The sequence below is a fragment of the Trichomycterus rosablanca genome, chromosome 7 (genome assembly GCF_030014385.1).
Source record: "Trichomycterus rosablanca isolate fTriRos1 chromosome 7, fTriRos1.hap1, whole genome shotgun sequence".
Lineage (NCBI taxonomy): Eukaryota > Metazoa > Chordata > Actinopteri > Siluriformes > Trichomycteridae > Trichomycterus > Trichomycterus rosablanca.
The window spans coordinates 4,756,994-4,782,170 of record NC_085994.1 but is presented as its reverse complement, the minus strand read 5'-3'; the positions used below and the strand labels follow the sequence as shown (position 1 = coordinate 4,782,170).

The 25,177-nt window shown below is 40.9% G+C and overlaps 2 protein-coding genes across 3 annotated transcripts; both read left to right on the top strand.

Annotated features, from left to right (window-relative positions):
- The first annotated feature begins 4,595 nt into the window (after nt 1-4,595).
- On the top strand, nt 4,596-11,186 carry LOC134317574 (coiled-coil domain-containing protein 74A). 2 transcript variants are annotated; one of them, XM_062998283.1, is made up of 8 exons: nt 4,596-4,681; nt 5,386-5,624; nt 7,042-7,086; nt 8,490-8,541; nt 8,643-8,823; nt 10,166-10,269; nt 10,349-10,402; nt 10,999-11,186. In XM_062998283.1, exons 1-8 carry the CDS (start codon nt 4,677-4,679, stop codon nt 11,126-11,128), a joined length of 810 nt encoding a protein of 269 aa, XP_062854353.1. In that variant the 5' UTR covers nt 4,596-4,676; the 3' UTR covers nt 11,129-11,186. The 2 variants fall into 2 exon arrangements, with proteins under 2 accessions (XP_062854353.1, XP_062854352.1); XM_062998282.1 differs by lacking the exon at nt 4,596-4,681 and having other exon boundaries at nt 5,066-5,624.
- Nucleotides 11,187-13,740: 2,554 nt separating this feature from the next.
- Nucleotides 13,741-21,645, top strand: gatd3l (glutamine amidotransferase class 1 domain containing 3, like). The gene is made up of 7 exons (XM_062998281.1): nt 13,741-13,857; nt 16,299-16,351; nt 17,448-17,561; nt 17,744-17,875; nt 19,018-19,110; nt 20,106-20,271; nt 21,453-21,645. Exons 1-7 carry the CDS (start codon nt 13,741-13,743, stop codon nt 21,585-21,587), a joined length of 810 nt encoding a protein of 269 aa, XP_062854351.1. The 3' UTR covers nt 21,588-21,645.
- The last annotated feature ends 3,532 nt before the right edge of the window (nt 21,646-25,177 follow it).

Below are 25,177 nucleotides of genomic sequence, written 5' to 3'. Positions count from 1 at the left end.
TGTCAGTCCATATGGCACTGATAAATGCGCGCTCTGTCCATAATAAGACGTTTATTTTAAATGACTTTTTCACTTCTCATGGTTTGGACCTGTTGTTTTTAACTGAGACATGGGCTACAGGTGGTGAATCGGCTAGCGACTCCGCTCCCTTCTTGGAACTTTGCCCAGTAGACTGCGGTTTCTTCAGTTTACCTCGGAATACGGGTAGAGGCGGAGGAGTTGCGGTGGTTTTTAAACAGCGTCTGAGATGCCAAATGCTGAATATTGGGACTTTTAAAAGTTTTGAAGCACTGGTTTTTAAATCTCACTCTGTTCTTCCATTACTCTGTGCAGTAGTATACAGACCTCCAAAACCAAACAGCGACTTTATCACTGAGTTTGCTGAATTCCTTGCTATGATTGTACCTGTGTCTGACAGCATTCTGCTTCTTGGTGATTTTAATATTCATGTCTGCTGCCCTGATAAATATCAGGTGAATGATTTTAATCAGCTACTGGACTCTTTTGGTTTTATTCAACATATTCATAAGCCCACCCATATGCAAGGTCACACACTTGATTTGGTGTTTTCATCTGGTTTTGATATTGACAATCTAGATATTGAGGAGGCTAGTTTCTCTGATCATATGTCAGTAGTCTTTAGCTCAACTTTAACTGCGCATTTCCCTGCTCCTGTTTTAGGGCACTGGTCAAGGATTATCACTTCGTCCACATCTAACGATTTTTCCAGAGCCTTTTCTGACATGTTAAAATTGCCCAACTATGGTCAGACTCATGCTAATGTGGATGAGTTAGTTACTTCTTTTAATTATAACTGTTCAACTGTTCTGGATTCTCTTGCCCCTATGAAATTTAAACGCTTAAAACCAAAAGTTCAGCCCTGGTTAAATGCATCCACACAGGAAATTAGACAGGCTTGTAGAAGAGCGGAACGGAAATGGAGAAAGGACAGATTGCAAGTAAGTTTGGATATTTTTAAAGGTTGCCTGGAAGACTATCAGCTAGCTGTTAAGTCTGCTAGAGAGGCATACTTTTCAAGCATAATTGCCAAAAATTACAACAGACCTAAAGTACTGTTCAGTACAATAAATTCTTTACTTAAATCATCACCCGAAGTTGGAAATGTTCCTTCTTCTAGAGTATGTGAAGAGTTTTTAAACTTTTTTGTGGAAAAAACTGAAACAATTAGGTCTGGCATTACTTACTTGGGTATAGATTCTCCACTTCCACCGCCGTGCCCAGGTATGTTTGAAAAGTTTGAGGCTGTTTCAATCTCTGAATTAACAGATTTGGTGCTGAAAACAAAGCCAACAACCTCCCCACTTGATGTGATGCCCCCACAGATAGTTAGGGAGACATTTGATATATTAGGACCTTTTGTCCTGGATATCATTAATACTTCCCTTGCCACTGGTACTGTTCCAGCATGCTTTAAACATGCTGTAGTTACACCTCTGCTCAAAAAGCATAATCTTGATGCTACAGTGGTTAGTAACTATAGGCCGATTTCTAAATTACCATTCTTGGCTAAATTGCTGGAAAAGGTTGTATATTCTCAGCTTTTACCATTTTTGAGTAGAGATGGTATTTTTGAGATTTTTCAATCTGGCTTTAAGTCTATGCACAGCACTGAATCTGCTCTTCTGAAGGTGACAAATGACTTGCTACTTACTGTTGATGAGGGAAATTGTGCCATCCTCATTTTATTGGACCTTAGTTCTGCTTTTGATACTGTTGACCATGACATACTTGTTGGTCGCCTGGAAAAGTGGGTGGGGTTACAGGGAGAGGCCCTGAATTGGTTCATATCTTATTTTAAGAATAGAACCTTTTCAGTGAATATTAGCAGCTATTTCTCTTCTTCTGCTGATGTCTCTTGTGGTGTTCCACAAGGGTCCATACTAGGGCCCCTCCTTTTTTCTCTCTATATGCTGCCATTGGGTCAAATAATTAGGAAGCACAATGTCAGCTTTCACCTGTATGCTGATGACATACAGCTTTATCTTCCCATTAGACCGAATGACAATGGCTCGTTAACATCTCTTAGCAGTTGTCTTGAGGACATAAAGAGGTGGATGGCTGACAATTTTCTTCAGCTGAATGAAAGCAAGTCAGAGGTTATCGTTTTTGGGGGTCATCACATCAATAGTGTCTCCAATAACCTTGGTCACTTGTCTACATGTGTCAAAACATCTGTGAGAAATCTTGGCGTTATCTTTGACTCTGACCTCCGATTTGATAAACAAATCAACTCTGTGGTAAGGAATAGCTTCTTCCAGCTCAGAAATATTGCGAAGATTAAGCCTTTTCTCTGCTATTCTGACCTGGAAAAAGTTATTCATGCATTCATTTCTGCAAGAATTGACTACTGTAATTCTCTGTATATTGGGATTAGTCAGTCTCTGTTGCGGCGCTTGCAGGTAGTCCAGAATGCAGCAGCAAGGTTACTGACTAATACCAAGAAAAGAAACCATATTACACCCGTCCTTGCCTCACTACATTGGCTGCCTGTTCAGCACAGGATTCATTTTAAAGTGCTTTTATTTGTTTTTAAAGCGCTTAATGGTCAAGCCCCGGCTTATCTCAGTGGTATGCTTTCTCCCGCAACCGCACAGCGATCTTTAAGATCAGCCACTCAGAATTTGTTGACTGTTCCTAGGGCTCGTTTGAAGCTAAAAGGTGATCGTGCATTTGCAGTTTATGCTCCGAGGCTATGGAACACTCTACCTCCTAATATTCGACAAGCACCTTCGGCCGCTGTTTTTAAATCACTCCTAAAAACATACCTTTATAAGCTGGCATTTGAACAGTGAGGAGCTGTGTTAATTTTAATTGTTTAGTCTATTTTTATCTGTTTTATTTTGTCTCTTACTCTGTATTTTTATTTGGTTCTTACTTTTTTAATATAATGTTGTGTTATGTATGCTTATTCGATGTACAGCACTTTGGTCAACGTAAGTTGTTTTAAGAGTGCTTTATAAATAAAATTTACTTACTTACTTACTTACTTAAATCTGTAAGAGAACTGGACACTGATGGCTGACCTGCCAATTCTGCCAATGCATGTGTAAGTGTTTGATTGGTGCCATTTCTAAGGAGTATTTTTTTTTTAATGAACTTTATTGAACAACAAATATATTACAAAAGAATACATCAATCACAGCCAAGATGTAACATACACAATGAAAATTAGACAATTATTAACTAAAAATTGCTCGAGGTTATAGAAATATAAATCAAATAAACTATAAATAAAATTAGCTAAAGCAGGAGTTTATAGCTAATACCATTTAATGATTTTCGAAAATGACCTTAAGGGATAGAGAAGTTTTCTAGCAGTGTTAAAGTTTTAAGAGTTTTAATGTATTAATTAAGCAATAGAACACGAGAGGGAGTGTGTTATCGCGAATAACGGCTGTGATTCGGTCGCAGATCAACAACAAGAAGAAAAAGTCAAGAACCTCCGAAGAGAAAAAAAAGAAACAAAAAACATCTTGCACACACCAAAGGATATTGGTGAGAACAGAACTCTTAGGAGCTGCTAACTGGGCTATTAAGCTAACTGTTCGCGTTACAAACACATTAATGTTCCCTACATAGTGCACTAGATTGTGTATCGGATAACGGATTCATGTTCACTACATAGTGCACTAGACAATATATTAGACAGTTGATTTATGTTCCCTACACAGTGCGCTAGATTGTATATCAGATAACGGATTTAAAACGCGATCGGGAAAAAAAGGCTGTGTCGCCTGCATGCGCGTTTGTGTGCATGAAGCTTGTCATTACTGGCAACGCGTCAGCGGAGTAATACCATTGTGGTGTGAAAAGGCCGTGCTGTTATCACGAATATCAGCACAGTTAGAACGCTTCTCAACCAATCAGATTGTAAGGTCGGAACTACCTGTTGTATAATGTACGATATAAAGGATGCCTTACAAGTGTTGAAGTTTGGTCTATTTGGATAATATTAAGAGAAGGTTGACAATATAAGTCTCATCTGAATTCAATGTCACTTTTAGTTATTCCAAATAGAATAAATTCAGTTTTCAATTTAAAAAAATTGAGCAAAATGAGCAATCCCAAAATAAGTGAAAGGGATTCTTCATATTTGTGACAAAGTGAACATTCAGTATTTATACTTTTTTAAATTTAGCAATAGTTTTATTGATTGGGTAACATCTATGCAGAATCCTTAGTTACTTCCCTTACCTTATTTGTGATAAAAAAATGTATTTGGTAAAAGCCGTGTTATTTTCCAATCTATATCATAAGTTATTCCAAAAGTATACTGCAGCTGGTTTATATATTATATTCCTTTGAACAATGTTCCTAATACATAAGTTAGTAGTTTTGTCATTAAGCAATGCATATTCATTACATATGAAGAGCTGATTAGGAGTTATTGTAGGAATAATACAGTTTTTTCCCTTTTGGGTATGTTGAAAGCAGAGTAAGAACTCCAGCTGGTATAGCATCAAAGACAATAGCTCTATATACTCTCTAGGAGTAAAGAAAGCCTTGAATTCTGATAGAAATTGTTCAAAAGTAAATAAAAATCAATTTTCATTTAAAAGCTGACTGACAAGAAGAATGTAATTGTCAACCCATCTCTTGATGTATAATGATTTGTGTTTAAAAGTGATATCTTGGTTATTCCACATATAATATTTATGAGGTGAGTAGTTGTGCGAATAAGACATAGACCAACATAATAAGAGCTGTTTATGAAAGTTGGAAAGCTTTATTTCTAAGGAGTATTAGTATTCCTGCCTTGCTCTTAGTGTTTCCGGGTGGCGCCTGATCCACCGTGACCCTGACCAGGATACTGCGGTTAGTGAAAATAAATAAAATCTGCAGATACGATTAATTGACACAAATTACTGGTCAGTTAAGGAGTTTGATGAATGTATTTTATGTTAAAAACTCATTTTTAATGCAATTCTTTTGCGGTGCTTTGGAATGGTTTACCGTTGCCGTGGCAACGCTGGTTTCTGTGTATAGAGATCGCTGCTCAGTCGCTGCTGTCGGATTAGTTTTCATAGATTATTATAAATATAATAAGTTAAATAGGTTCATATGTTTACAATTTCAGGTTGTAAAGACGTATTAGGCTGGAATATGATGATAGACTGAGTGATTCCGGGACCTGTTACCTGCTACCGAGCTATCAGTGGCTTGTATGACAGGCAGGGTTCACCAGGAGATCTGCATTGTGCATATTTTATTTAAAATGTGCTTTAGAGAAGTTGCACGGATTCCTCTTGGTTCTGTACAAAGAATCGAACAGCTATACGGCAAATATTTTAAACTATAGAAACAGTATTGAGAAAGCAACACCATGTCCGTCTCTGATCTGCCCTCTCTTCGCAATCTGCCCAGCTGGAGCCGGGTAGGAACCTTGGACTGTTACCCCCCTGCCTTCCCTGGTGACTGTCTGCAGAAAGCAACACCAGCAGACAGATCCAGCCTGAGAACAGCTCAGATCAGAGCAGTCGTAGGTCCAGACAGAGCCAGGATTGCATCCCTGGAAAAAGATCTAATTTTCCTCCAACAGACCCACAAAAACACCCTGGAGAAGCTGCATGAGGAGATCGAACACCTGAAGCGTGCAAACAAAGGTGTGCACATTCATTCTATACGTTTAATACTAGGGATGTAACGATACACTACCCACGATGCGATGCGATTCACGATACTGGGTTCACGATACGATTTTCTCGATTGCGTCGTGCTTCCTCTCCACCAATGCCGATCCCTGCCCTGACCGAGGAGATCGAAGCTAACCCACGCCCCCTCCGACACGTGAGCAGCAAGCCGTATGCATCTTGCCACCCACACAGTGACGAGTGTGGCGCCACCTAGCGTTGCGTGCGCAGAGACACACCCTAAGAGCACTCCTTCCTCATCTCCGTGTAGGCGCCTCTAATCAGCCAGCAGAGGTCGTAACCGCACCATTCTGACAGAGAAAGACCCACTTCCGACCTTAGTCCCGCCCATCTTGAACAACAGGCCAATCGTCGTTCATATAGCCGCTCAGCCTCGGTCGGTAAGGCAGAGCTGGATTCGATACGACGTACTCGAGATCCAGCTCCGGTTGCAGCGTGTGTTTTTACTGCTGCACCACCTGAGCGGCTTTTCCTGATTTTTTAAACAAAATTAAATTTAAGACAAATTAAGACAAAGTTTCCTTTTACTATTTCTCTTTAAAAATAAATAAAATACTGTATTTGTGCTTATCTCTTATTTATCTAAATAATGAATGTCCTTTTATTTCTGAGGTAGGTACAGACTATGCAAAACAATGCTGCACATTATGCCACTCAGGTGGCGCAGCGGTGAAAAGTACGCTAGCACACCAGAGTTGGGGTTTTGAATACATCGTATCGAATCTCAGCTCTGCCTTTCCGACTGGCCTGGGCAGCTGCATGAACAACGATTGGCTGTCGTTCAGGGTTAGAGGGTAAAAAGTCGGATCATAGGTCCTCATAACTGGTGCGACTGCGGCCTCTGCTGGCTGACTGATGGCGCCTGCACAGGGCTGAGGAATAATGCTGATGGGGGTGTGGCCCTCCGTACACAGTGCCTGTCAAGTGTATGAACTCGACTCGTGCAGGTAAAAAATGAAAAAATCTGTACTGACTGTACATGCCGGAGGGGGCGCATGTCAGTTGAGAGGCGTCCTCAGTCAGCGGTGAAGGGTCGAATCAGTATAGAGGACGCATTAAGGGTAATTGGACACGACTAGATTAGGGGAGAAAATTGGGGGAAAAAAAGTGGGAAAAACAGAAAATTAAAAAAACAAACAAAAAAAACAATGCTGCACATTTCCCTTTTTGTGTAAAAAAACTAAAATGAAATAAACCTCACATTAAATAAATGAATGAATAACACAAATAAAGAAAGTATCTTCACATAAATATATTTGGCTGGAAAATTCCGAACCTGCATCGTTACATCCCTAGTTTAATACCATTGCTGATCAGTTCATGTGCATGAAAAGTAGAGTGGATATTTAAATGTATCTCTCTTTTACAGAGCTGCAGTATCAACTGATCATGAAACCACAGAAATCCTCAAGAGGTAGAATTAAACTCCCAACCATTATCTTACATCACATATACAGTGATAAATTCCACAGATTTAATGTTTAATGTTTATTAAAAACCCTAAATAATGTATAAAAAGGTTTATATGACCATTTATTCCAAAGGTATTTAATGGGGTTGAGCTTGTTATGGAATAATTTGACCATTATGACCACTGACAGGTGGAGTGAATAACACTGATTATCTCTTCATCACGGCACCTGTTAGTGGGGGGGATATATTAGGCAGCAAGTGAACATTTTATCCTCAAAGTTGATGTTAGAAGCAGGAAAAATGAGCGTGAGAATTTGAGCGAGTCTGACAAGGGCCAAATTGTGATGGCTGGATGACTGGGTCAGAGCATCTCCAAAACTGCAGCTCTTGTGGGGTGTTCTCGGTCTGCAGTGGTCAGTATCTGTCAAAAGTGGTACAAGGAAGGAACAGTGGTAAACCGGTGACAGGGTCATTGATGCACGTGGGGAGCGAAGGCTGGCCCGTGTGGTCCGATCTAACAGACGAGCTACTGTAGCTCAAATTGCTGAAGAAGTTGATGCTGGTTCTGATAGAATAGTTGTGCATCACAGTGTGTTGTGTATGGGGCAGCAAAAGGGGGACCAACACAATATTAGAATGGTCATAATGTTATGCCTCATCTGTGTATATCCTGAATATTAGTTTTATGCTGTTTGTGCATTAAATCCTAAGCCATGTGGTTGCTTGAGATGTGGCTGGAAGTCTAAAGTACAGAGATAAGCAGCATGGCTGTGTAAGCAGATAAGAAACAACAGTTAGCACAGAATGGAGGTTCCAAAGTCCAGCACCCAATGTAATATGACTAGAGCAGTATAAAAAGAGGGCCACAACTCTGTTCCTGGTTCTTTAGCTATTCCGCTGCTGTAAGGCCAGTTGTAGCCTAGTGGTTGAGGTACTGGACCAGTGAACAGAGGGTTCCTGGTTCAAGCCCCACCACTGCCAGGTTGCCACTGTTGGGCCCTTGAGCAAGGCCCTTAACCCTCAATTGCTCAAACTGTATACTGTAACTGTAATGTAAGTCGCTTTGGATAAAGGCGTCTGCTAAATGCTGAAAATGTAAATGTAAGATCGTGCCAATAAATATTCCAACCCAGTCAACTGTAATCTTTATTTTCATTTATCATCTCAACTTATTTTTCCACGCCAAGCATCATGCCAAAGACAAAATAGATCTCCCAGACATATTCTGCCATCAAGGTGGATCTTTTCCTGGAAAGTCCATGGTTATTTTAGACATGTGTTGCAGACATCAGATTCTAAATGTGTTTATACAGTATTTACAACATGCAATTGTTGGTCAGTGAAAACGTAAGAATTTTTTCTTCATGTTAGTTAAATAAAGAATGAACACATTTTTCTTTTTAGATGCTAGTGCTGGGGCCTTACATGAAAACAAATCTGAGGCTGGTGCCATCAGGTAAAGTACTCATCATAACACTACATTTACAGAAACGTTTAGTAAACGCCAAACCAAAATACTCAACGTTTATGTTCTTTACTTTACTTGGACTAATGAAGCTCTAAAGAGAAGCTGGGAACATCAGGTCATAATGTAGAACACAATACAGGCATTGTTACGTCTCTGCTTCCTCTGAGGATCCACGATGGACCATCCAGACCTCCACGTGTTCCAACAATGCCGGAGTGTGAGAGCATCATCCAACAGCTTTATAATGCCAATACCATACAGTCTCAGGAGGTAAGAAGCAGTCACGGCAGGTAGAATGAGTGCCACGCCCTTGGTTTGCTTTTGTACTGTCTGTGGAGTGAAGTGTTTTCTAATTGGGAGCTTCTTTATTGTTCCAAAATGTAAGCACGTTTGAGGAATGACTGCCAATTATCTTTTCCCAATCTAGTCATATCCAATTACCCGATTGCATTACTCCTCCTCTCTACTGATGCTGACCCCTACTTCTGATTGAGGAGAGCGAGACTGACACACGCACCCTCTGACACGTGTGCATTAGCCGACTGCATCTTTTCACCTGCACGAGGCGAGTCATATGCAGATCAGCTTTGTGTACAGAGAGCCACACCCTGATCAACGCATTATTCCTCAACCCTGTGCAGACGGCATCAATCAGCCAGCAGAGGTCGTAATTGCATCAGTTATGACGTCCCTATCTGGCTTCCCACCCTCTTTGAACAACATCCAGAGCTGATGCACAGCTGAGTTTCAAATTGAAAAGTTTGAAATGTCAGCTCTGGTGTGCTAGCGTGTTTTACCGCCGCACCACCTGAGCGACGTGCATTGCTGAGTCTTGCAGTTTTAGATGCACCAACACACTGTGTTTACTGACAGGTGTTTTCAAAGTTTATAAGAGCCTGTGTGGGTAATTTCATTAAAAGGCAATTCTATTTAAGAAAAATTTATTTCAGTGTCAAGTTTTCAGCCTTGTTCTTTACACAGATATCTTTACTTTTCTCCAGATTTTATGAAGCTTTAATAATGTTATCAACTGTACATAGAGAAAACCTGTTAGCAATAGGTTTGCTTGATACCCCTGAACTTTTGAATATATAACTTTTAGCCATATAGTGTATTTGTATGGATAGATGAGATAATCAGTCTGAATAATTATGTATTGATTTACAGTGACCCTTCTATTAAGGGGAAAAATTGACCCATATCACACTGGCAGAATGCCCCTCGCAGCATAAATGCAAACAACAAACTTATTATAATGTGCTATTTACAGTTAGCAGATTTTAGACTGATGTCTTAGTGCTGTTAGTGTCCAAACATTAATTAAGGGAACATTTTTTGGAAGAAAGCTGTTCCATTGTTCTGGAACGCTTGCAGTTAAACCTATTACACCTCTTGCAATGGATCTTGGTGTTCTGCTGCTCTTGTTGTGGCCTGAAACCCTACAAAGACATTTTTATTGTTTTCTTTTTTTAATTATTATTATTATTTTTGGAATACTTATACCACAGAAGGTTGCAGTATATAATATACATAACATACTGTAAGCATCATGCACATTTGAGTTAAGTGAGTTCTAATGAATCACAGTTTACACATTTGTTCTTTACCTCAGCTGATGCGGGTGAAGACAATCCTCAAAGACATAGTGTTCAATAGGAAGAAAATCTCACCTCATATGTTTTCTGAAGCGAAGGCGTTCCTCACTGACAACAAAAGGTAAAAAAACATCCTTGTCACATTCATTTTCTCTAAAGAATTCCTACTAACTAAATGATGTTTTTTCTGCTTTATACAGTGGAGATTCTGTCCATTTTCCAAAACTATCCCATAAGCCATTGCTGAAAATACAGTAAGTGTTATTACAATTCTTTAATAAACATATTTTATAAATATTTGATATTTGCCCTTAATACCCGGTTGCTAGGATTGTATCCTGTTTTACCTGAAAGGTGCTTAATAAAAATACCTGCCAAATGCATAACTTATATATTTAATTTATATCTTGGTCAGGGTTGCAGGGTCCAGTGTCAGCAGGAAATATTGGGCAAAGGCAGGAATACACCGGACAAGGCACCATTCCTTTGCAAGGCCTTGGCCAACCCCCCTCGGACATAGCCAGTCATGTCTGTGTACGCGCTTGGTTGGCTAATAGCACCTCTGAGATTCAAACTTGTTTTATTCTTTTATTTAAATTATTAATAAGCAACACCCCAACAAATTTCAAGAGCAATATGCCAAATTTTCCAAGATTTGGTCAGTTATAGCTACAAATAGGAGAGAGCTGATACAACAACAAGCTATTTTTAAAAGTGTCCGGTGGGTAAGACGTTGTAATCTGTTGGGTGAAACCTCACACATCTGATCTTTTCACATTTGCAATACTTTCAATGAATGATCAATATAGATTTTAGATCCTGTTCTGATATAGGTTCTCTCCTTCTGTAGACAGGCGACCCAGTCGAGTGGAAGAGAGAAGGTGATTTTACCAGCTATCAGACAGACCTTAAACAGCTTGACAGAGAGACAGAAACGAGCCCAGGATGTGCACAGAAACCGCCTTAAAAGAATCGTCTAAAACACTGTGACTTTAAAGATTCTGCTGAAATGGAAAAATTAAACTCTTTTTATGACCACTTATTATAAATTGTTCTGTTTGATGCTCCATTTTTCACTTCATACATCATACTGTACAGATAGTCTTAAATTATGCATATTGACAATTTCTTTTTGACAGTGTCCATTTCTTATACAGGAAAGCAGTTGTAGATGTATTTTGGTTTGTAAGGCCATCTCCTAAGCCATGTTAAATGACCCTAGACATTGTTGCTGCTAATTCTAACTCATTATTTATTCTGGTCAGGGTTGCTGGGTCCACTGTCATTAGGAAATACTACACCGGACAAGGCACCAATCCATTGCAAGGCCTTGGCCATTCCCCTCGGACATAGCCAGTCATTGGCTTTGTTGGCCAATAGTACGGCTAAGATTCAAACTTGGATCTCAGTGGTGGTGGGCTTTCATGATAAATCCTAGACATTGTTGCTGCTAATTCTAACTCATTATGGCTTCAGGACACTACATTTAATTGGAGGCTAGAATAAGAACAACAGAAATACTTTTTAATAATGGATTTTAATTTTACACTTTTTAAATGTGGAGCACTCAAACCTGGCTCAGTATCAAATACCTGCAGTCTCAGTTTAAGGTCATTCACAAAGAATTACAGATTAAAACATAATACTAATAACAAACTATTTAATCTCTCACAAGATATGCTGTAACTGTGCACTACTACATTTTACTGCAGCCTCTCATTATATGTACAGACAAACACAAAAAACCATAATTTTTACATTTGAGTTTGTAATTTATTGTTAAATAATTAGAAGAAATTTGTGAATATAATAATCACCATACAGAAGTTAACATAATTCTGGAGCCTAGGAGCTGCAAGACAAATCATTTCTTTAAGATTTGGATGTAAGTCGATGTAACTTTGCACTACAATGAGAATACTTTATAGTAACGACCACTGTAAGATTTTGCCGTGTAGACCTTTAGCCCTTAGCCTTGGATCGCTGCCCTAGGTGCCAGCAAACAGACGGCATTACTGCGATTCAAAGCTCATTTAGGTAATGAGCTTTAAAGGGCTCACACACTCACTACAACTTAGACATGCCAAAACTAACGTTGCTTTTATTATGTTTTAACCTTCATAGTTAATTTTGAGCAGGAGCATGGAGTCTAACCAGCTTCAGTCACAGTCAGGGTGTAATAAAGATCCAGGACCTATGCTTGTATATCTTAGATTAAAGATAATTGTTGCATTAAGGATATTATAATAGTTGAGAATTATGAGGGATTATCAGTATTAGAAAAAAAACAAAGGCAGTTACGTTTTGTCTGCTTTATATACACATTTACACGGGCTGGACTATAAATAATTAATTAGTATATTAATAAAAAAATGTTTTTTTTTTACGGTATTTGAAGTATGATCACTTTATAAGAAGGTAATACAGACATTTCTATGACTGTGGTTGGTACCGTGGTGCAGTGGGTAGCATCATCGTCTCACAGCAAGAAGGTCCTTGGTTCGATTTCCACACCAGGCAGCCAGGGTCCTTTCTGTGTGGTGTTTGCATGTTCTCCCTATGTCTGTCTGTATGCCTCTCTATCTGTCTGTCTGTCTGTCTGTCTGTCTATCTATCTATCTATCTATCTATCTATCTATCTATCTATCTATCTATCTATCTATCTGTCTAACTGTCTGTCTGTCTGTCTGTCTGTCTGTCTGTCTGTCTGTTTGTCTGTCTGTCCTAGATGTAGAGCAGTTGTAGCCTAGCGGTTAAGAGACTAGACTAGTAATCAAAAGATCGCTGGTTCAAGCCCCACCACTGCCAGGTTGCTGCTGTGGGGCCCTTGAGCAAGACCCTTAACCCTCAATTGCTCAGGCTGTATACTGTCACAGCACTGTAAGTCGCTTTGGATAAAGGCATCTGCTAAATGCTGAAAATGTCAAATGTAATGTAAATGTCTACGTGGGTTTCCTCAGGGTGCCCTTGGGTTCATCCCACAAGTCCAAGAACATGCAGTTAGGCCAGTTGGCGCTACTAGAAATTGCATGTGTGAATGTGTGTGTGTGTGTGTGTGTGTGTGCCCTGTGATGGACTAGTGATAGACTGCCAACCTGTCTGGGGTGTTTCCTACCTTTTGCCCAATGAATTGGACCTATCACAACCCAATGCTGGATAAAGTGATGGTAAAACACAGACAGTGAATGAATGAATTACTATGTTATCCTAAATATAAAAACTAGAGAAGGTAGTAGTAGGTAGTAGTTCAGTCTTTACTATAATCTTAATCCCAGACACCTGCTTAAATTCAGGAGACAATCGGATTGTCTAGAGTGCCAAAGGGTTCAGCCTGTCATCATCAGTTAAAGAACAGCATTTTGTGTAATGAGATAACTGGCGCAGGTATTAGTAGGGATGTGATAAAAAAGGAAGACGTGGCTCCCACTCAAAATCTTCTCAGACGTTAAGCTTAGGAAGTGACGTCCACGTAACCGCCAACACAGTGAATATCAGTATAAAAGGCTTTGACTTCATCGGGAGTGGACGAGGGTTACGTCTGGCTGCAGAACTTGTTGACTGATCTTTGTGCACCGAGGAAGATCACCCAACCATGCTGGCGTCAAGGGCTCTTTTGGTGAAGCAAGCAGCAGCTGTGCTCAGCCGCCAACCTGCTTGCATGGTACACCATGGAGACTGGGGGAACTGGGGAAACTCCAACATTGCTGTGGTAAGTTTTTTAGAAGTTGAACTTTAGACTGTGTCACTATGCACTAAGTGTGTAATATTTTGCACTTACTGTTTAAGAATTCCAATTTTCAACCCCACTGACCTTAGGTGTGAATTTGAATTTTGACAGCCAGGCAGGCCTTCTAGTTCAGCAATAATGCCTGACCTCACAAATGCTTATTTTATAATAATAATAAAATTAAATATTAACAAAATTTTATTTATAAGTGCTTTAAAAAAAAACTCAGTTACACTGTACACTACAGGCCTAAAATAGCACGGAAATTAATCAACATAAACAAATAAATAAAAATAAATATGATTATTTGTTAAATGCATTTTCTCGCGATTTTTAGCGCGTCCAATTTTTACCCAGTTGCGTTAAGCTTCCTCTCTACTGGTGCTGACCCCCGCCCTGACCGAGGAGAGCGAACTGACAGACGCCCCCTCCGACATGTGTGCAATACTGACTGCATCTATTCACCTGAACGAGGCAAGTTCATATGCTGATCAGCCTTGTGCACAGAGAGCCACACCCTGATCAGCATTATTCCCAGACTCTGTGCAGATGCCATCAATCAGCCTGCAGAGGTCATAATTGCATCAGTTAGGATGTCCCTATATAGCTTCCTACCTGGATGATCAACAGCCAAACGTTGTTCATGTAGCTGCCCAGCCCAGCCGGATGGCAGAGCTGAGATTCGATATGATGTATTCGAAATCCCAGCTCTGGTGTGCTAGCGTATTTTACCGCTGCGCCACCTGAGCGGCCAATATTATTTATTTTGAAAATGGTAATGAATAGACACATACTGTATTTCCACAGATTTGCTCTAAACTTTTGTGCAAAGCCTTTACAAAAGAGTGAAGTCTGTTATAGCTGCAAATGCAGTGCAATATTGTCCAAAAAATACTGACCTAGAAGGTGTACCAACTAGGTCTGTTCCAGAACTGTTTTTAACTAACAAGTAAGCAAAAAATAGGAGACACCTGAAGAAATGGTTTGCATCAGCAAACAAAGCTTAATTTATTTCTATTGCCGCATTAGGTTAAAAAATTTGACTTCTTAAAGTAGCCACCATATGCAGGTATAACAACTGAACACACCTGAGACATTCTACAATAGAAACCAAATTTTGTTTAGAAAGTTCCTCCCCCGCGCCGAGATTCTGAACTCCTCGGTTTGAAACTCGGTGTTGCCACCGGCCGGCTGGGCACCATCTAGCGGGCATAATTGTCAGTGCCTGCAGCAGACACGTTTCTGCTAGCGAGAGATGACCGGACTATGTGGGTGGGGTCTTTAAACGCTGTGTAAGGACCCTGATTAGCAGATGGAGAGGTGCCTGTGCAGAATGCATAGGTGAAAAAAAGGTTCCGTTAAGGGCTGTGCGTGGGTTGGAGGAGGCGTGAGCAGCAATATACCCACCTAGACTGCAGTCAGGGATCCCCCAGCAGCGGAAGACAAATTGGAGAAAATGCATAAATAAAATAGAAAATAAGAAGTTCCTCCCAACACTGTTCCTGAAGTTCCCACAAGTGTGTTACATTTGGGGGGGGGGGGGTTGCATTCATCTTTCGGACCAGTTAATCTCAAACCAGCTTGAGTCTGGAGACTGCTGGCCGTTCCATGATGTGAAACCTTCTACCTTGTTCTTGTCTTCTGAGGTAGTTCTGATGTAGAGTTGAAATATGTAGACCAGATGTTGTGAGGACATCATTCGGTCAGGAAACTGTTGCTTCTGGATCCAGAAAAATCAGGTTTCCTTTCTTCATGTTTAACAGGTGGTGTAACACTGAGGAACCATCTTTTTGCTAGGTGTGCCAATAATTGGGAAATCAATAAATCATCACATTGTGTTCTGTAGCTTCTTTATATGGTTGGAGAATACATAGCAGGGCATTTAAGTCCATTCTTAAAGGTCATATGTTCTCTCTGCACTCTCCTCTTTAGTTCACCCCACAGCCTTTCTGTGGGATTTAGAGGGGAACTGAGATGGTAGAAGCTTGATGTTTTGGATCATTGTTCTGCTGAAAGATTTGATGATGACCAATTTTTTGTAACTTGGCAGAGGCAGACAGGTTTTAATAAAAAATGTCCTGTTATTTGATGATGCCATGTAACATAACAAGGTTCCCATTGCATTTGGAGGATAAAAGCCCCAAAAAAACCCATATAGCTTACACCATACTTAACAGACGACAGCGGGTTCTTTTTCAATATAGTATTACATCTTACACCAAACCTATTTAGAGTGGTTGTTGCTGAAAAGCTTAATTTTGGTTTCTGGTGCTTACATTTGTGGTTAGATGATGAGAAATGCATCTGGCATTCTGCCAAAGCTTCCTAATAATCTGCTGCCATGGAGGTGGCGTATGATGGTAGTTTTGGAGACTTGGTGATGCAATAATATATGCAGCTTAATCTATTTCTCTGGTCTCTAGGTGTTTTCAGGCTGTGGCTGGTGGGATGGAACTGATGTCCATGAAGCTGCATAGTAAGTATAAACAAATCAGAAATGAAAACCTAGTCTTCTAGTCACTAAACACTGTTTGAATACTGATTAAACAAATAATAAATTGACACTTATCAAGACTTATTTGTAAGGGGTGCAACACAACTGACGTTACAAATGTTGCAGTACCATTTTCCTCCACAGACAACTTCAAATTTTATAGGTCAGTATTAGCATTTACATTTTCAGCATTTAGCAGACGCTACTATCCAAAACAACTTACAGTACTGTGACAGAATACTGTCTAAGCAATTGAGGGTTAAGGGCCTTTCTCAAGGGCCCAACAGGGGCCATGGTAAAGGTCATGGTGGGTCTGGTTTCCCGGGATCACTAGGAGCAATGCAGTAACATCCACCCTTCTCAAACATAGCCAATCATGTCTGTATGTAGATGCCCAACTGGCCGATAGAACACTTGAGCACTACAAATGTTCCAAAAAGGTTAACCATTACAGATTTAAGGTGTTTAGTATTTAGAACTATGAGAGCGATTTGGAAATAGACTCATTATGATTAGAAATGTAACTTATACACATCAGCAGTACGAGTGTGTTCATGGCCGCTCAGGTGACGCGACGGTAAAATACACTAGCACACCAGAGCTAGGATTTCGAATAAATCGTATAGAATCTCAGCTCTGCCATCCGGCTGGGTTGGGCGGCTATATAAACAATGATTGGCTTGTTGTTCATACAGGGTGGGTAACCCAGAGAGGGACCTCATAACTGATGCAATTACGACCTCTGCTGGCTGACTGACTGCTCCTACACAGAGTCGGGGAATAATGTGATCAGGGTGTGGCTCTCTGTACACAAAGGTGATCCACATATGAACTCGCCTCGTGCAGGTGAAAAGATGCAGTCGGCTACTGCACACGTGTCAGAGGGGCGTGTGTCAGTTCGCTTTCCTCAATCGGGGCGGGGGTCAGCACCAGTGGAAAGGAAGCATAACGCAATTGGGTAAAAAAGTGGACGCACTAAAAATCATTAGGAAAAGGAAGAAAATGCATAAAAAATGTGATTATGGAAATTAAGTGAAATTAATATAACCGTATAACTCTAATACTCTATTTTTTAAAGCACCATGTATCACCTGAGCCGTAATGGTGCCCGGTTTCAGATCTTCGCTCCCAACCAGCAGCAGATGCATGTGGTGGACCACATGAAGATGCAGCCCTCCTCTGGAGAGAACAGGTGAACCTCTTCATCCCATATTCCTCTTGCTATTTATTAAAATCATTTATTTACTGCACAAATCTGACAGAGTATGAATAATGGATATAAGCTACCAAATGTCAAGATAACTGCTACTTGTTTGAAAATACCACGTTAACATTTATAAATAATTTTTTTTCTAATTGACGTTTCTGGTGCAGGAACATGATGATGGAGTCCGCCCGTTTCAGTCATGGTCAGGGCATGATGAAGATGCAGGACCTTTCCAGTCTGGATGTCAACAGCTTTGATGGAATTATCTTCCCTGGAGGACACGGCATTGTCAAGAACTTGTGAGAATGAGTTTTAAATAGATAAAATAATTGATATTGCACTCCAAATTCCTCCCACCCTTCAGAAACACTAGAAGGTGTTTAGTAGTAGATGGTCGCTCTGGTATATCCTAAATTGCTTCCAGGTAAGAGTGTCCAGGGTGTATTTCTGCCTTGTGCTCCAAAATACACTCAACCACCACCAGGTTAAATAACTAAAGACGAATGTTAATAATTTTTTTAAACAGCTTAATATAATTTAAAAGCTGTATTTAGAAAGAAAAACCTTGATTGATTTTGTGTTATGCAACAAGATCACAAAATTCTGTTGCATGCCTTTCAAGCCTAGTCTAAAGTAAATGTTTATAATTAACAAACAATGGTATTTGAGGGCGGCACGGTTGCGTGGTGGGTAGCACTGTTGCCTCACAGCAAGAAGGTCCTGGGTTCGATCTCCAGGCGGGGCAGTCCGGGTTCTTTCCGTGCTGAGTTTGCATGTTCTCCCCGTGTCTGCGTGGGTTTCCTCCGGGAGCTCCGGTTTCCTCCCACAGTCCAAAAACATGCAGTCAGGTTAAGTGGAGACACTGAATTGCCTTATAGGTGAATGGGTGTGTGTGTGTGTATGTGTGTCTGCCCTGCGATGGACTTGCGCCCCATCCAGGGTGTTACTGTGTGCCTTGCACCCATTGAAAAGCTGGGATTGGCTCCAGGAAGCAATCCTAATTGGATAAGCGGTTAAGAAAGTGAATGAGTGAGTGAGTGGTATTTGAGAAAAAAAAAATGACAGTCAAAATTGGTTAATACAGAAATAGGAACCGCAGTTTAAATTAACTATGACTTGTACTGAGTCTCAGCACTGCCTACCGGCTAGGCTGAGCAGCCACACGAACAACGATTGGCCTGTTGTTCAGAAAGGGGTGGGATAGTAAAGCTGGATAGGGACTCTCTCATAACTAATGCAATTATGACCTCTGCTGGCTGATTGATGGCACCTGCACAGAGATGAGAAAAAGAGTGCTACTTTTTTACTCTGAGGGGACATCAGCTTGGTTAATAATTCCTGTTACTTGTCTATCATCTGGCTTTTTCTAGTATCATATTTGCAGTGCTGTTACAGTTTCAGAACAGATTATTAAGCTTTTAAATTGCATCTGTGTGAGCAGGTCCAGTTTTAACAAGGATGGAAAAGATTGCAAGCTGCACAATGATGTGGAGAAAGTTCTGAAGGAATTCCATCGTAATGGCAAACCTATTGGGTAATTAACCAAGCACAAAGCAATTTATGTGTCCATGTTTACACTGATCAGCCATAAAATTAAAACCACCTCCTTGTTTCTACACTCACTGTCCATTTTATCAGCTCCACTTACCATATAGAAGCACTTTGTAGTTCTACAATTATTGTCTGTGGTTCATCTGTTTCTCTACATACCTTTTTAACCTGCTTTCACCCTGTTCTTCAATGGTCAGGACCACCACAGAGTTATTTTATTTGGGTGGTGGATCATTCTCAGCACTGCAGTGACACTGACATGGTGGTGGTGTGTTAGTGTGTGTTGTGCTGGTATGAGTGGATCAGACACAGCAGCGCTGCTGGAGTTTTTAAATACTGTGTCCACTCACTGTCCACTCTATTAGACACTCATCTATTGCTGCTGTTTGAGTTGGTCATCTTCTAGACCTTCATCAGTGGTCACAGGACGCTGCCCACGGGGTGCTGTTGGCTGGATATTTTTGGTTGGTGGACTATTCACAGTCCAGCAGGGACAGTGAGGTGTTTAAAAACTCCAGCAGCGCTGCTGTGTTTGATCCACTCATACCAGCACAACACACACTAACACACCACCACCATGTCAGTGTCACTGCAGTGCTGAGAATCATCCACCACCTAAATAATACCTGCTCTGTGGTGGTCCTGTGGGGGTCCTGACCATTGAAGAACAGGGTGAAAGGGGGCTAACAAAGCATGCAGAGAAACAGATGGACTACAGTCAGTAATTGTAGAACTACAAAGTGCTTCTATATGGTAAGTGGAGCTGATAAAATAGACAGGGAGTGTAGAAACAAGGAGGTGGTTTTAATGTTATGGCTGAACATGAACATACATTCCTGATGTGAAATGAAAAGTTTCTAATGCTAAAGTAAAACAAGTCCTGCAGTAATTGCTTACTAGTTTAAAACATCATAACAGACTTCCTAATTTTTATTACGTTGATTTTCGCCATTTATTAACCTGCTTTTTTGGTCTCAGTTTGTCCAGCATGTCTCCTCTGCTGGCCTGCCGTGTTCTGCCAAGTCTGGAGGTCACCATGGGTTATGAGCGAGATGAGAACAGCCGCTGGGGCCGATGGCCAAACACCAACATGGTGCAGGCTGTGAAGAGCATGGGGGCTCGTCACAACGTCCGTGAGCCTTACATATCCTAACAAAAATGCAGCAGAGTGGAAACAATATCGATTCAAGTGATAACAAGTAGGGAATAAAACACGCTAGCCCACCAGTGCTGAGATTTCGAGCTTGAGAGTTCAAATCTCAGCTCTGCTATCGGTTGGTCGGGCACCTACACGCAGGCATGATTGGCTGGGTGGGAGGGCTGAAGGGATTCCTCACCACTACTGCAATTACAGCCTCTGATGGCTGGTCGATGGTGACTACACGAGGGATAACGGAAAGCAGTGCGTGACTCTCCGTACGCGATACTGACCCCTGTGTGAATCCGCCTTGTGAGAGGTTTTACATGGCTAGTTTAGAAAAGTCGGTCGGCTGGGTGCCATCTGGCGGGCATAATTGGCAGTGCCTGCAGCAGATACTAATTGGCCTACCGTATCTGCAGGGTGGGGGCCGGACTATGTGTGGGTGGGTGGGTCTTCATTCGCTGTGTAAGGACCCTGATTGGCGGAAGAGACGCCTGTGCAGAGTGCAGGGGAGAGGAGGGCTGTACACGTGTCGGAAGAGGCGTGTACAGCGACGTAAATACGATTTAGATACGTAAATGTGTCATGTAAAACCTGTAAATAAGTATTAAAATTGGTGTACTGTACTAATGGGGAGAAATTTCATTTACCTTGTGTGGTGGAGTTTTTTTTTGCTGTGATCATATAGTGGGGACTCAGACTATTTATTATTCGGACTCTGAAGCCCTGCTGGTGGCTACTGGAGCAGCGCTGGTGCAGAACTAAGCTCTATAACTTGCAAAAATGAAGCATAAAACAGAGAAATAAGCGAGAACAAAGCGAGCCTCCTGACAAAACAAAAAAATGTAAACGGAGAGATGAGCACCGTCTAGCGGACAATTATTGAACTACTGGTCTTGGTGCTCATGGTACGCTTCTTGCTGGAATTTTAAACAATCAGACTGGTCATTCAGCTGTCCAGATTTTGTCAGTTAAATCTGAAATCCGTTAAATAGAGGTCCATTAAATCGAGGTTCCCCTGTATTATGAATTCTTAGTAACAAACGTTTCCAGATGTGGGTGAATTATGAAATGATTAGAGGTTTATTAAGACAAAACTACTCTTGATTTCCCTGCTGTGTAATGATGTTTGTGTTTTTGTTTGTAATCACATATCTGCTCTTCCTTAACTCTCTCTCTCTTACGAGGCCTATGTGGACGAGAAAAACAAGGTAGTGAGCACCCCGACCTTCATGTGGGAGACAGACTATCACTACCATTACATCTTCGATGGCATTGGGAACATGGTCAAGCACGTCATGCGCATGTCTTCAAAGTGATTCCTGTTATTAACAAATGCTGAAAATGCTGAATCGTAGGTTGATCCGCACCTGCTGGTAGATGGAAATAAAAAGAGATATCTGAAGCTTGAACTGGAGTACGTGTTGTTCTATATTCTAGGTGACTGTGTATTAAATGCATCAACTACCAATTTTATTCTGATACTGAATATAATGCACCTTGTAGTTCTACAATTACTGACTGTAGTCCATCTGTTTCTCTGCATGCTTTGTTAGCCCCCTTTCATGCTGTTCTTCAATGGTCAGGACCCCCACAGGACCCCCACAGAGCAGGTATTATTTGAGTTGTGGATCATTCTCAGCACTGCAGTGACACTGACATGGTGGTGGTGTGTTAGTGTGTGTTGTGCTGGTATAAGTGTATCAGAGACAGCAGCGCTGCTGGAGTTTTTAAACACCTCACTGTCACTGCTGGACTGAGAATAGTCCACCAACCAAAAATATCCAGCCAACACTGCCCTGTGGGCAGGGTCCTTTGACCACTGATGAAGGTCTAGAAGATGACCAACTCAAACAGCAGCAATAGATGAGCGATCGTCTCTGACTTTACATCTACAAGGTGGACAGACTAGGTAGGAGAGTCTAATAGAGTGGACACCACCACCATGTCAGTGTCACTGCAGGGCTGAGAATGATCCACCACCTAAATAATACCTAGTCTGTGGTGGTCATGTGGGGGTCCTGACCATTGAAGAACAGGGTAAAAGCAGGTTAAAAAAGTATGTAGAGAAACAGATGGACTACAGTCAGTAATTGTAGAACTACAAAGTGCTTCTATATGGTAAGTGGAGCTGATAAAATGGACAGTGAGTGTAGAAACAAGAAGGTGGTTTTAATGTTATGGCTGGGTGTATATACTGTACAATAGTGATGCAACATAACTCACATTTACAAAGATTAGTACATAAAATCTATTTATTTTATAAAACCATATAAAATTATTGCGACGTAAAAAACAAATAATAAAATTTACACATAACTTGAAATCATCTTTTAAAAATTCTTACAACCTTTGAGCAAAATTTACACAAGCGTTTAAAAATAAAAAATGTATTTTAAAAATGTGTACAAATTTTATAGAAACTCCTAAAAATGACAAAGATCTTTACAAAACATCCATATACAAAACATGTAGAACTTAATGACAATAAGAAACAGAACACAGAAATGGATCAGCCATGTGAATGTTTACAGATTTACCCTTCACATGAACACTGAGATCTGCTGCATATTATGTTCTTTGTTCTAATCTTAAAACAAAACATATTTACACAGAAGGGTCAATGTAAAAGATCAGTTTAAAGAAAATGTAAAGAACGTCATGTAACCCCAAATTCCTATTCACAATTATACAAGTAAACAACTGTACAAGTAACGACCAACACCAGACTTTACTTTTCCTAACAAATAACTAGTATACTTACAAAAGTATATAAGGCACTCAGCAGGTCTTTAAATAACAACAGCACTTATCTGCTCTTAATATAATCCAGCTGTAAAACAGCAGTGTGAACGGGTGAATGGAACTGCGTCTAACTCTCATTCTGGATAAGACTAACATTTCAAATTTGAACTCACACATGTCAGGTATACAAATGCAAATAGTTTAAGAAGTACTAGCATCTATATATTGAGACCACTATATACGAGGGTTCTTCAAAAGGTTTCTGCACGTCGCTCAGGTGGCGCAGCGGTAAAACACGCTAGCACACCAGAGCTGGGATTTTTAATACATCGTACCGAATCTCAGCTCTGCTATCTGGCTGGGATAGGGAAGCCGGATAGGGACTCTCTCATAACTGATGCAATTACGACCTCTGCTGGCTGATTGATGGCGTCTGCACAGAGTGGAGGAATAATGTTGATCAGGGTGTGGCTCTCCGTACACAAGGCTGATGAACTCGACTCGTGCGGGTGAAAAAATGCAGTCGGCTACTGCTCACATGTTGGAGGGGGGCGTGTATCAATTCGCTCTCCTCAATCAGGGGCGGAGGTTAGCACCAATCAAGAGGAAGCATAACACAATTGGGTAAAAAATTGGACGTGCTACAAATTGGGAGAAAATGAATTTAAAAAAGTTATAAAAAGTTATATCTAAAAATGTTTTTGGTTAAGCACGTAGCCCCTGATGCAGCGCTGCTTTCCCATCATCATCACATGAAAATCTTCTTCCCCTTAAAGCTTCTTTGAGCGTCCAAAAAGGTGGAACTCAGATGGAGCTAAATCCAGACTATAAGCGTCTCTCAGACATGACCGACTCGTCCTCCCACCCTCACCGCTTCCAACCAAAATATAAAAGTGTGGAAAGTTTTTGAAGATCACTCGCATATAACCAAAATATGTGGACACCCCTTTTAATGATTTAACTCATGTGTTTCAACCACACACTATTGATAATAGTAAAACAACTTATATGCTTGAGCATCCAAAAAGGTGTGGAAATATGTTTTCTGTTCAGGATGACTATGCCCCTGTATGATCGATCCATAAAGATTGATTATTTGACAGGAGACTCTTTGACAGTGTCCTGCACTGAGCCCTGACCTCAACCCTATTAAACACCTTTGAAATGAATTAAAACATCAATTGTAAGCCAGGCCTTCTTGTCCAGCATCAGCATCTTAAATGCTTGTTTGACCAAATGGGCACAACTTCCCACAGACACATTTAAGATCTTTTGGAACAAAAAGCTAATGGTCAGGTGTCCACATACTTCGGGCCATATATATATGGACTCAGTGGGGGCTCACAAAGTCACTGTGCAGTAGCACACAGTCCTTTTTAAAAGTTACACCGATCAGTATAGTAATTACCATCAATATGCACATAAGAGTATTTTCTCTTCAGAGTGTGGTACCAGTGAAGTGTTCCAGCAAAAATACTGCTGTGCTGTGCGATATGGAGCTTTGCTCTGAACTCGCCTTCATCATGTTCAATCATAAAGGCCTATAGTGTGGAGAAGACATACTAATAAATTAAATATTAGATTCAGTGAGGGGTTCAGGTGGTGGAGTGTAAATTATGCTAACCCAGCTGCTGGAATTCAGGGTTCGAATCCACAACGATGCCATCAGCCAGTCAGGTGGATTGGCATCCGGTCTGGGGTGTGTTACTGCGCTGTATCCAGTGATTCCTGGGGAAACTGGATCGATCACGAGCCTGACCAGGATAAAGCTGTACATGTGCAATGTAGCGTGCATTAATTACATGATTTTAAAACCTTCCATTGTTCATATTACACATCACAAACCAGCACACAGAACTCAGTGTAGCAAGTGATTGTCCGTACACTCTTACGCTGACGTTGTCCGGATGGACGAGGGGCGCATTCCCAGAGACCTCTTGTATGGAGAGCTAGCTGAAGGAAAGCGTCCCATGGGCAGGCCTCAGCTACGCTACAAGGATGTCTGTAAAAGAGACCTGAAAGCCTTGGACATCAACCTCAACACGTGGGAAGCCCTGGCCACCGAGCAATCATCCTGGAAGCATACAGTGCAGAAGGGTCTCTCCAAGTTTGAAGAGAAAATAGCTCAACAGACTGAGGTACAACGCCAGAAGAGGAAAGCCCT

Coding starts and splice junctions, on each gene's coding strand:
- LOC134317574 (XM_062998282.1), top strand. CDS start 5,345: ATGTCCGTCTCTGATCTGCCCTCTCTTCGCAATCTGCCCAGCTGGAGC. Junction 8,542..8,642: donor TCTGAGGCTGGTGCCATCAG/GTAAAGTACTCA, acceptor GGACTAATGAAG/CTCTAAAGAGAAGCTGGGAA. Junction 8,824..10,165: donor ATACCATACAGTCTCAGGAG/GTAAGAAGCAGT, acceptor TCTTTACCTCAG/CTGATGCGGGTGAAGACAAT.
- gatd3l (XM_062998281.1), top strand. CDS start 13,741: ATGCTGGCGTCAAGGGCTCTTTTGGTGAAGCAAGCAGCAGCTGTGCTC. Junction 17,562..17,743: donor CCCTCCTCTGGAGAGAACAG/GTGAACCTCTTC, acceptor TTTCTGGTGCAG/GAACATGATGATGGAGTCCG. Junction 19,111..20,105: donor CGTAATGGCAAACCTATTGG/GTAATTAACCAA, acceptor TTTTGGTCTCAG/TTTGTCCAGCATGTCTCCTC.